The sequence below is a fragment of the Marmota flaviventris genome, chromosome 11, assembly GCF_047511675.1.
Source record: "Marmota flaviventris isolate mMarFla1 chromosome 11, mMarFla1.hap1, whole genome shotgun sequence".
Lineage (NCBI taxonomy): Eukaryota > Metazoa > Chordata > Mammalia > Rodentia > Sciuridae > Marmota > Marmota flaviventris.
Genome location: NC_092508.1, coordinates 97122144 through 97135604, shown reverse-complemented (window position 1 = coordinate 97135604; position 13461 = coordinate 97122144). Strand labels below are relative to the sequence as shown.

The window sequence follows — 13461 nt, the reverse complement described above, 5'->3', positions numbered from 1 at the left end:
GAAAGTGTAAAACAGAAAAGGCCATCAGGGGGAAAGTTACAACAGGAGACTGCTACTAACACCTTTCTATCACCAGAGGGTGTAAGTGTCCAACCAACAGCACCACCTCTACAGGAGACTGCTACTAACACCTTTCTATCACCAGAGGACGTAAGTGTCCAACTAACAAGGCCACCTCCATATGCTGGGAGGTCCCCAACCCCCGCAGTTGATAGTTGGGATCCTGAGACAAGATCTCAAATATTAACATGCCCTGTATTTGAGGCAGGAGGGCAGCGATTTTACCAAGTTTTAAATTTCAAAACAGTGAAGCAGCTAAAAGAGGCTGTAACAACCTATGGTCCTCAAGCACCCTTCACTGTAAGCATGGTCGAATCCATTAACAACTTGAACATGACGCCAGCAGATTGGGCTAATATGTGTAAAGCTGTGCTAAATGGAGGACAATACCTGTTATGGAAGGTTGCCAATGAGGAATTTTGCAAGGAGACGGCTAGGCGAAATGCAGCAGCTGGTTATCCTCAGAGAAATCTAGATATGTTGTTAGGAAAGGGACCTTATGAGGATCAGCAGCAACAAATTGCATATGATCCTGGCGTATACGCACAAATTGCTGCAGATGCAATTAAGGCATGGAAGACTTTACAAGGACATGGAGGTTTACAAGGTCAATTATCTAAGGTAATACAAGGAGCTAATGAACCTTATGCTGAATTTGTAGATAGGCTTATTCAAACAGCTACCAGAGTTTTTGGGAATACAGAACAAGCAATGCCATTACTAAAACAGCTGGCTTATGAGCAAGCGAATCGTTGGTGCAGAGATATCATTAGACCATGGAAACATGAAGATTTAAACACATATATTAAATTATGTAGAGACATTAATGAACAAGAGCAAGTCGTGGCAGCTGCAGTAAAACAGGCTTTAGATGCCAGAGACATTAATGAACAAGGGCAAATTGTGGCAGCTGCAGTAAAACAGGCTTTAGATGCCAGGCCAAGAACATGCTACAATTGTGAACAAACAGGACATTTTAAAAGGAATTGCCCCATTGGAGGAGGGTTTAACAAAACTAGGTATCAAAGGAGTAGAATACCAGGTATTTGCCCACGATGCCGTAGAGGGAGACATTGGGCTAATGAATGCCGTTCTCAAACCACCATAGAGGGTACTCCATTATCAAAAAACGAACAAGGACCAGGTGTTTATCCACGATATCGTGGAGAAAGGCATCGGGCTCCATTGCCAAAAAATGGACAGGGGGGCCCAATGCTCCGGGGCCCAAAACCACAAATATACGGAGCACTGGAGGAACCCAGCAACCCCATCAGGGTAGTGCCCAGGACACATTGTCCATCAGATCCCTCATCAGACAAACCAGAGGGAGCGCAGGGTTGGACATCTGCGCCTTTGCCAGAGCAGTACTAACTCCAGAGATGGGAGTTCAAATCATTCCCACAGGGGTGAAAGGACCTCTTCCCAAAGGAACAGTAGGCTTATTATTGGGACGCAGCTCTTCTACTCTAAAAGGACTTATGATAAGTCCTGGGGTAATTGATCCCGATTATGAAGGTGAAATAAAAATTATAGCCAGTTCTCCAAAGGGTATATCAGTAATTTCACCAGGAGATAGAATAGCACAGTTACTAATAATACCCAGCCTACATGATAAATTTTCCAGTCGTACTGTAGAAAGAGGTTCCAAGGGATTAGGCTCCACAGGTGTAGATTGGGCTATGCTTTCTTTAAATTTAGATTCTCGCCCCATGCTAAAACTAAATATTCAAGGACATGAATTTAATGGGCTACTGGATACAGGTGCAGACCTTAGCATCATCTCTCGTCAAGAATGGCCAAAACATTGGCCATTACAACAAGCCACTCAAATGCTTCGAGGCCTAGGAGTGGCAACTAATCCCCATAGAAGTGCAATGGTATTAGATTGGAAGGATCCTGAAGGATGTGAAGGAACTATACAGCCATATGTATTGGATCATCTTCCCGTAAATTTATGGGGACGAGATGTCCTAGATCAATTAGGTTTGACATTAACAAATAACATCAACCAAAATGCACCCACTATTATGACTAGACAAGGTTTTTGGAAAGGAAAAAGATTAGAAAAACAAGAACAAGGTATAGCAGCACCAATACAAATAGATCAAGGAACAGATAGACATGGGTTGGATTTTCAGAAAGGGCCACTGAGACAATAAAAATTACTTGGAAATCAGAAAGACCAGTATGGGTTCCTCAGTGGCCCCTGACTAAAGAAAAGATACAAGCAGCCCATGACCTGGTCAAACAACAATTAGCAGAAGGACATATACAACCTTCTGTATCTCCCCATAATACTCCCATTTTTGTCATCAAAAAGAAATCTGGTAAATTGAGATTATTGCAAGATTTAAGAGCCATTAATAATGAGATGGTTATTATGGGACCTGCTCAATCAGGGATTCCTCAGTTGTCTGCTTTGCCAAAAACCTGGTATGTTTTAGTTATAGATATTAAAGATTGTTTTTTTTTTTCAATTCCAATTCATCCTGAGGATAGTCCACGTTTTGCATTTACTATCCCTGCACTGAATCATGAAGGTCCTGATCAGAGATATGAATGGAAAGTACTCCCTCAAGGGATGGCTAACAGCCCAACTATGTGTCAAATTTATGTTAACAAAGTAATCCAGCCACTTAGAAATCAAAATCCTCAACTACAAATATTTCACTATATGGATGATGTATTATTAGCACACAAAGATAAAAACACATTGCTAGAATGATATGCCACACTTACAAACTTATTAAAAAATTATAATCTAGAGATAGCAATAGATAAAGTACAATTAAATTTTCCAATTAATTATTTAGGAGTTCTATTATCCTCAACCATGGTCCGTCCACCAAAAATTCAAATACGAGTAGATCAACTCAAATCACTTAATGACTTTCAAAAGTTATTAGGAGACATAAATTGGATAAGGCCTTATTTAGGTATACCAACAGGAGAGTTGGGACCTTTATTTGATATCCTAAAAGGTCCATCAGATCCAAATTCACCCCGAATGTTAACGCCTGAAGCAAGAAAGGCATTAAAAATCATTGAAACATATATGGAAAATATGCATCTGGATAGAATTGATATAAGTTTGCCTTTATTATTTATTGTACTACCAACAAAAAATATTCCTACAGGAGTATTTTGGCAAGAAGGTCCATTATTATGGATACATTTATCTTATTCTCCTAACACTATTCTTACTAGGTATCCTGAGGCTGTAGGACAATTAATACTCAAAGGAATAAAAGCAGCAAAGGGAGTGTTTGGAATTTCTCCCAATAAAATTATTACTCCATATACTATGAATCAAACTGATGAGTTAGCTAATGAGTTAAATACTTGGGCAATAATCATGTGCAAATCTAATGTTTCATTTGATAACCACTTACCATCTAATCCTTTATTGTCTTTTTGGTCATTGCATCTTGTAATTTTTCCAAAAATGACAAGAAAAACACCTATCATGAATGCTCCAAATATATTCACTGATGGGTCAAATAATGGTACAGCAGCAGTAGTTACCCCTGATCAAACTTTTACATTTTTAGTACCCAAACAATCAGCTCAAAAGGTAGAGCTTAATGCAGTTTTACAAGCTTTTGTGATGTTTAAAGATTCTGTATTTAATTTATTTTCTGATAGTCAGTATGTAGTTAATGCTATAGTATCTCTTGAAGATGCTGGTAGGATTTCCCCTTCTTCTACTGTTTTCTCTTTGCTTTCCACTATACAAAGTCTAATCTGGGACAGAAAAGATCCATTCTTTATAGGACATATCAGGGCACATACAGGATTGCCTGGAGCCCTTAGTTTGGGCAATGATTTAGCAGATAAAACTACACATGACATACATATTTTCTCTACACTAGAAGAAGCTATAAATTTTCATAAAAAGTTCCATGTCAATGCTAATACTTTACAAAAGCGCTTTAAAATAACTAAGGAACAAGCTAGACAAATAATAAAACAATGTCAAAATTGTGTGACCTTTTTACCACAAGTTAATCTTGGAGTCAATCCTAGAGGATTGATACCTAACCATATTTGGCAGATGGACGTCACACACTTGCTAGAATTTGGAAAATTAAAATATTTGCATGTTACAGTTGATACTTCTTCTGGATTTTTGATGGGCTCCCTTCATGCCGGAGAAAAAACTAAAGATGTTATAGCTCATTGCTTACAAAATTTTGCCACTGTGGGTGTTCCAAAACAGTTAAAAACAGATAATGCCCCTGGTTATACTTCTACCTCTTTTAAACAATTTTGCTCAACATTTGGCATTACTCACATAACAGGAATCCCATACAATCCACAGGGACAAGGCATAGTTGAAAGAGCTCATCAAACTATTAAAATGTACGTATTAAAGCAAAAAGAAGGAATTGGGAAGGGGTATATATTCCCCAAAGATAAACTTAAAATAACCCTTTTTACTCTAAACTTTTTAAATTTGGATTCATCAGGACTTAGTGCTGCGGAAAGGCATATGTGTCCAAAAAATGTGCATAAGCCCAAGGTACTTTGGAAGGATATTCTAACAGGACAATGGAAAGGTCCTGACCCAGTAATTGTCTGGAGTCGAGGGTCTGTTTGTGTGTTTCCACAGGGAGAACAGCAGCCGATTTGGATTCCAGAGAGATTAACCAAGGTCCTGACCCAGTGATTGTCTGGAGTCGGGGGTCTGTTTATGTGTTTCCACAGGGAGAACAGCAGCCGATTTGGATTCCAGAAAGATTAACTAAAGCGATTTCTACAGACCAAAAAGAAGATGATTTGGCTCAAATCCATAACAACTGATATCCAAAACTCCAGTTTGGCTATTCTTACATCTGCAACAGAACCAGGATGCTTTTTTCAATATCTATTTTATTATTGCCCTTTGCCATATCATGAAGTTCTATTTTGTTTTTTGAGCTCATACAGACCTAGGTTAATGTTTTGCTGATCAGTTCTATTTTTTGACTATAGAGTTTTTAAACATTGCAATGGAGATTTCACCTGTAAAAAGTTATAAGGCCTTTACTATAATGTTATGTGTTGTATGTATTATATTATGTGTGCACACTTGTGTTTTGTGTTATATGTTTGAATGTATGTATGTCCATATATCATATATGATGAGCGCTCATGATAAAATGGATCCAAATATTTTCTTTTCACGTGATTTATATGGTTTAATTTAAATTGGGTAAACAACTGTTGAGGATTGTTTTAATATGTAAACAAAAAAGAAGGTTAACAGATCTGTTTGTTTACTTTCACCTTTCCTTTTCATTATATTTAATAATTCTCTTAAAGACAATGTAAATTGTTAAGAAAATTGTTTTCTGTATGCCTTCTGTAATGCCTGTAAAATGCCTTCCGTAATGTTACATAATTTTTTCTTTAGCCATTATTGCCAGAATTCCTATCTTCATCCCAGTGCTGGTGAAGTCAAAGATAAAACCAATCTACAGCTTCTACAATAGCCATCACTGAACTGCTTGCAGAACTTGCCTGGACACATTGTGAGCTCACCTGTATGCATTGTGAACTATCTGTTGGTGCAGCGACTTGTGGTAGTGTTGGGGTATTTTTGCTGATGATGTCATTGGTGGTACAATTTTTCCAAAAGGAGCCGTCAATTGGCTTGGTGTATCTTCCTCCCTTCTGCTTGTCATGATCGTCCAGCTAAAATTTGGGGGCCAACAGAGGTGAGGCAAAGAACCTCACCCCCCCGGCTGGTACAAAGACCTCTCCACAGGTGTGGCTGTATACTGGACCGGTAGTCAGTGACAGGTAAGATCCAATTGCAATGGTACCAACCTAAGGACCATATGTACTATTGGACAACCTAAGGCAGGCACGGTCCCTAAGCCACATGCTTGTTGTTTAAACAGAGAGGGGGAGATGTTGAGAGCCACAGCCGAAGGGGCCCCAGCAAACTTCCAGCTGCCAGCAAACTTCCAGCTGCCGGCTGATGATTGGCTCACAGCGGCCCCAGCAACATCTAGCTGATTGGCTCCTCTGCGGTGATGCTCATTGGGCTGTTTCCCTGCCCTTTCAGACCACGGAGCTGCTCATTGGGGGACTTTTTTGGCTCCACCCACGTGACCCAGCCAATCGGCCTCAAGAGCAGGAGGATTGTGGAAGGTGGAGAGAAGCTTGTGTGGGAGAGAGAGGCTTGTGGAAAGCCGGTGGTGGCAGTTGAGGCTCTGAGGGTTTTTCCTGAGAGGCTGTTTTGTTTGGCATGTGTGGTTCTAAAAATAAAGTTAGTTTCTTTTGACAAGTGGCTCCTGATTGTGCCCAGCCAGACTGCGGCAGTCCATTAGGCTTATTGACATACAAGGTGAAAATCTGGTGAATGATAGTTTCTGAACAGATATGTAAATAATCCATCAAACTCTTGAGGTCATTTTCAGATATGCTAGATAATAAATATTTTGGAAAAAAAAAAAAAAGAAAAAACACATCTGCCTTTCCCAAACCTTACTAAGGCCACCTTATGATACAGCACATAGGATCTTTATTTCTTTATATCATAACCTTAATTATAGCAATACAGGAGCTGGAGTTATAACTCTATTCTATTTATATAATTAAAACATATTCCTGATAAATATATGTAAAGCACTTGCCTCATGCATATGAGGCACTGGGTTCGATCCTCAGCACCACATAAAAAGAAATAAAGATATCGAGTCTATCTTTTAAAAAAATATAGCAATACATTATTAATGGTAAGTAAAAACTGAATAATAAGAAAGTATAATAAAGGCAAAATGTGATATTTTTTGGCAATCTTTATTGTGATTGCATTCTTCAATTATTAAGACCTTACAGAAAGTTTTAGGAACTAGAGAATCTAGTCTATTAATTTTAATATGCTAGAATTACTTTTTCCCCCTCTCTTCTTTTATCTTGTGAGTGTGTGTGGGGGGGGGTTTAACTCAGGGACATTAGACCACTGAGCCACATGCCCAGCCCTGTTTTTTTTTAAATACATGACAGTGGAATGTATTACAATTCTTATTACACATATATCCCACAATTTTTCATATATCTATTTGTACATAAAGTAGGTTGATACCCAATTCATGTCTTCATACATGTACTTTGGATAATGATGTCCATCACATTCCACAATCCTTGCTAATCCCCTGCCTCCTCCCTTTCCCTCCCTCCCCTCTGCCCTATCTAGAATTCATCTATTCATCCCATGTTCCCCCTCCCTACCCCATTATGAGTCATCCTCCTTATATCAGAGAAAACATTCTGCATTTGTTTTTGGGGGACTGGCTAACTTCAATTTAGCATTAGCTTCCCCAACTCCATCCATTTACCTGCAAATGCCATGATTTTATTCTCTTTTAATGTTGAGTAAAATTCCATTGTGTATATATGCCACACTTTTTTTATCCATTCATCCACTGAAGGGCATCTAGGTTGGCTCCACAATTTAGCTATTGTGAATTGTCCAGCCCTGTTTTTTGTATTTTATTTAGAGACAGGGTCTTACTGGGTTGCTTAGTGCCTTGTTTTTGCTGACACCGGCTTTGAACTTGGGAACAAATGCCTCAGCCTCCCAAGCTGCTGAGACTACGGGAGTGTGCTACTGCAACCAGTCCCTCTATTCTATTTATATAATTAAAAGCTTACAAGGCTTTATTTGAATTTATTGAACATTAAAGTACTGTGAATATACATACAAAGAATCCTGATTGAAGATTGCTAATACTATAATATGTAAAACTAATTTCCAAGGAACAACAGACACTAAAAACTAGTTAACTTAGATAAATTGCAGAGTATAGAAATGGGGTGCTATTTAGGAATATGTTTAGGTGTTGCCCTCCATTAAGAAATTGAGAAATCAACCATTTCCTGACTCAGATATTAGCTTTCTTACCTATTATGGAAAGCCGCTTTTTCCTCTCTGTTTCAAATCCTGCGTTATCCAAACCTTCTAGTGATGACAATGGTTCTAAATTAGTAGCCTACAAAAGAAAAAGGGCATGAGTGCTATTTTTTTCCCAAAGGGCTTTAAGCAGAATTCTCTCCCCTACCAAATACAACCTAGTTATTATATATTGTTATCAAATCTTCTACTCTTAGAAACTGTAATCCTGCCAGGCATAGTGACCCATGACAATAATCTCAGCTGTTCAGGAGGCTGAGACTACAGGATCACTTGAGTTCAAGAGTTCAAAGATGGCCTGGGCAACATAGTGAAATTCTATTAAAAAAAAATCATTTAATCCTAACATAATTCTTCAAAGCTGTCAGTTTCTATATACTATTTCTATATAGTATATTATTCTTATTTGTAATTTTGAGTATGTAGTTTTGAGGGGTAGAGATATGATAGCGTGTATACACACACACACACACACACACACACACACATATACTTGTTTCATATATTAACTTTTATAGAATTAAGTCCCATAAATTCTTCCTGGAGAGGAAAAAATCCCTTATTCATACCTGTGTACTTCCATTTATCACAAGTAATATCTTGAGGCTCTTCATATGAATACTACGATCCAGCAGTTCTACAGCTTTGTCCAGGTCATCTTGAGTAGTTAATGGAATTACCAACTAAATAAAAAGAAACATAAGGAATCATGTGGTCATCTCACCAGGTCAAGTTCTTTCATGAATATCTATTACAAGAGAATTATAAATCTCAAAATACTCTTTGATTTGTTACTAGAATTAAATTCTAAATGAGTACATTTTTAAATAACCCTGCTTTATATACTTGCCTCAGTGTACTTCTCTAATGTTATACTTCAACATGTGAGGGAGCAGAAGCCATAACTGGTGGTATCACTCTCGTGAATAAAATGTTATACAGGACAGAGGCACCTGAGGTCTATGAGATAAAGTGTGACTCACATAATTTAAGAAAAACAAAATGACTTTTCTTTTTCAAAAAGAATGTCAACTTAGAGGCTTATGAAAACTCTATTAATAACATCAAAGTACATTCATTTCACTGAAAAAGGGATAAGATAAAAACAAATACCATACTTGTTAACAAACTCTACTAAGTATAGCATCTGGACCATTTAAAATGTGATGCCCACTTAGGTTGGGGTCCTCTATAGTAAAAATCCCTTAAGGATAAGGATCCCCAACTTCAGGCACAGTGGCCTGCCAAACATCACACGAATGAGCTCAATCTGCACACAAACCTTCTAGTTGGCATACTGTACACTCATTCTGTGCAGATTTCTCTTAAAAAGGTCCTTGTTTTAATGAAGATGCTAGGCACATATATAATCCAGGAGTAATATCAATTCCACCATTCATTCTGCTTGCATTTACTTATTCTGTACTTAAGTTTTATTTCCAATTTATTTTTATAGCTAATTGTATATTACTACAAGCTATCAACTAAGTACTGGGCTCTTTTATCTCTGTAAGAAATGTTTTCTAATAAACTGTTTGGTATCAGAGCTCAAGCCTGATCTACTGATTTGCTTAATTAAATCCATTTCACTTTCCTATCAATTATGAACCATATTTGTGTATCTTTATTTTTAAACAAAAACTATCTATCTATTTATTTATTGTGGTGCTAGGAATGGAACCCATAACCTCAAGCATTCTACCACAGAACTATGCCCCCAACCCCATGTTTGTATTATCTTGCTCCTATCTTCAATACTCTATTTTTATAATCCTGATATGATCCCTCACATCTTAATGTCACCTGTTATAAAATGTAAAATGAAGACAGAGTCAAGAATAAGTTCCAACTTATCTAAATTATACTAAATAAATCACAGAATGTTTGCTTGTTTGGTGAATCATTTTAGCCTCATTCATGAAATTTGTTTCCCTCTGGCTTATTTTTGGTAAATCAGAAGTACGTTTCTAAATCCTTTCTGAAAATAAAACTAAAAATTAAGTCTAAATACATATTATAAGTATATATTAAATAGAACTTAATAGAGACAAAATTATCTTCCTTTTTTTACATAATTAAATCTGAAAACAATCCATATAAGGGGTGGTAGTTTTATGGACCTGTAGACAAGCAAAAAACTCATTTATTTTATTTTTATTCTACTTCTTTATAAATATTTTTTCTAGCATAACATGAATTCCTCTTTTGACAATGAACATTATTTCATAAATACCAAGTTTTCCAAAATTGAAAGAACCAAGAAATTTAAGCAGCAGAACACAACAGACACTAGTATGGCAATATGTAAATCAGTGGATGTGTAACTGATGTAATTCTGCAATCTGTATATGGGGTAAAAATGGGAGTTCATAACCCACTTGAATCAAAGTGTGAAATATGATATATCAAGAAATTTGTAACGTTTTGAACAACCAACAATAAAAAATTAAAAAAAAAATAAGCTGGGATTAGTTGAATTTTTTTTAAATTTATTAGTTGTAGATGAACACAATACCTTTGTATTAGTTATTTATTTATTTTTATGTGGTGCTGAGGATTGAACCCAGTGTCTCACACATGCTAGGCAAGTGCTCTACCACTGAGCCACAACCCCAGCCCCGGATTGGCTGAATTTGTTGGTTTGGCTCCTCTTTACCTAATAAAGTGATGGCTATATGTATCATGTGTTGCTGGGATGGGTATGGAGGTGTTCAGGCAAAGGAAAGATTTTCTAAGATCTTTCTTATTTTAGATAGTAGAGAAGGAAAACTATAAGATTTTTCCTAGTACCACCAAAATACAACATCCTGGGTTCGGTTTGGGACAATATTCTGATGTGAATCAGGACTAGTTAGCTCACTGAAAATAGATTCTCACATAACCTCGGGGCTGTAAGAAATCTTAAATGCAATCTTACCCTAATACTACCTCTACTACATTCCTGCAAAGAGGCCTCTCACATTTTATAATGTCAGAATCACTTATAAAATCCCTTTAAAAAGCACAAGAAAAATAAACTAAAATGAGAAGAATATTCAATTTTTTTTTTTAAAGAAAATAAGAAAGAGTTCCTGAAATTACAAAATCGGACAACTTGATGCCAATACTCTAGAAACCCAGGACGGGGGTGGGGGGATTGGAAGAACTGAGGGAAAAAAACCCAAAACAAACAAACAAAAAACCCAGCTATTCTAGGAGTCAGCACAGGTACAATATGGACAAATGTCAAAACAACCCCATTTTTTGTGACTAACCTACCAGGCGACAATATTGTAGTCTTAATGTATTTAGGCATATGAAAGTTTTCCCATGATACACTTTGAGACAACACACACACACACATACACACACAGAGTGATGTCTTGGTTCCCTAGAATCATACTGTGAAATAAGGATTCAAATTTATTATATGGGAAAAAGATACTAGGAAACACTGGTAGGGGAATGGGGGAAACAAGGAAAGGAAGGAGGTTCATGAAGGGTGTATTATTCAGCAAGTTATCACTTTCAGCAAGCGCAGTCCATTCATCTGCACTACCCTGGGGTCATAATTCTAGAAATCCCTCAGAGTCCCAAGGGCTGGCAGCTAGAAATCAGACCAGCATGTACAGAAATAAAGTGCCAAGATCGGGCTGAGCAGTAAGATGTGTTTATGGCTAAATAAAAATCCAACAAGTATTTGAAAAATAAAATTTCAAGCTATTACTACAGAGGATATGGATTTTTACTTTATCAAAATAATATAGTGATTTCTTCAGACAGGCATTACTTGCTACATTAGTATTCAATTTGGTTTTAAATTAATAATTACCTCATTTAAAATCTACTATTTTCAAATGTTTTATTTGAACAGTGCTTTAACATTTACAAAGCAGTTTCACATGTTTTCTCTTAAGGTAAGTTTATCAAGATTTCCACTGTTATTCTATCCCCATTGGTACCTTCCCTATTTCTAAAACATACAAGTCTTTTCCATTTTAGGATCTCTATATGAACTGCTCTCAAGCTGCTTTCTCTCCCAGCAACATTCTTTCCCTAAAACTTGTTGCAGGGTTTCATACTAATGTTTCCGTGTCTAGTGGAGATATTTACTAAATGTCACCATCTTCCCAATTAGAATAAGTTACACTGCATGTTTATATGTCAAAATACAGCCTACTGTCATGTATAGCTAAAAAGAATTTAAAAATTATTTATTCAAGGAAAAAAAATGTCACCACCTCAGTTACTTCCTTAATACCATGAATACCTACTCTCCTTGTCTTTATTCATCAACACAATGCATTTCCTTCAAAGAACTTCATATATAAACAATTAATTTATAAATTGCTTCATACTACAAATCTATAATGCCAACCCCAGGAGAAGCTGTTCTTCAGTGCCAGAGCCCTTAAAATCACATGTTCTGACTCCCAAACATAACAATCTAATCTGTCCTAACCAATAGAAAATAATCCTTTAAGTTTCAACTAAATTGTCTGACTACCAAGGTTCCATTGTCTGCAGCCAAGTACAGTATGAGAGAAAAAGATCATTTAGCAATAAAATAATAGAATAAAAATAAAAAATATATAAGTAGTTACATATAAAGTATAACCAAGTGGTACATATATTTCCTGCTAGCATGGACGATTATTCAATTATTTGCACAACAGTTGAACCTTCTATTATCTCCATAATGGGAAAAAATCCATTTTGATCAGTTAGAATTTACAAATTTACCTGAGATATTTTGTCTAACATACCATATTCTTATCAATAACTAAATAAAAACACAAAAGTCCTAAAATGATATGAAATGCACACACTTATTCTAAAATAAAGACTAACAAAAGTTAAACTGTATTTGTTTACCTCGTTATTGGTATAATGTAGATCCATAGACTGTCCAAAGGCAATTTTGGCTTTAGATCTCAGATCTCCCAGTTTAACTGGTCTGGGAAACTGAAGGATTCTATATAGACAAAATTTTAAAATATTTTATTTATTTTAGGCAGTTAAATATATACATTTCCAAAATACAAAATTAAGCAAAAGTTATGCACATATTCACTTCAACAGTTCATTTTCTATTTATTTATTTACTTTTTCCACATTTTTTACTAGTGCATTGTACTTGTATACAATGGTGGAATTCACTGTTACATACTCATATATGCACACAATATGATGATATAATTTGGCTAACATCACTCCCTAGCACTCCCCCTTCCAAATCCTTCTACCCTCTGGTCCCTTTCTTCTGTTCTACTTATCACCCTATACTTTTCTTTTCCTTCTTTCTCTCTAGCATCCACATGAGAGAAAATATAGGCAAATGACTTTTTGAATTTGGCTTATTTCACTTAACATAATGATCTTAAGTTCCATTCATTTTCCTGCAAACATAATTTTATGTTTTTTATGACTATAACAGCTCATTTTTATTGAGTATACAAATTTTTCAACATGAAGTTTAAAAACTCTGAAGTTTGTTTGCTCTATCCTAATTTTAAAAA

At 36.2% G+C, this 13461-nt stretch overlaps 1 protein-coding gene across 2 annotated transcripts in view; it reads right to left on the bottom strand.

Moving 5' to 3' along the window:
• The window catches only part of Map3k2 (mitogen-activated protein kinase kinase kinase 2), an 80794-nt gene that overhangs the window by 29771 nt on the left and 37562 nt on the right, over window positions 1-13461 (bottom strand). For both annotated transcript variants that reach the window (XM_027936779.2, XM_071619261.1), the window contains 3 exons: window positions 12818-12917; window positions 8533-8646; window positions 7955-8042 (listed from right to left, as the gene is read on the bottom strand). In XM_027936779.2, coding sequence (XP_027792580.1) covers window positions 7955-8042; window positions 8533-8646; window positions 12818-12917 — 302 coding nt within the window. The remainder of the gene's footprint in view (window positions 1-7954; window positions 8043-8532; window positions 8647-12817; window positions 12918-13461) is intronic.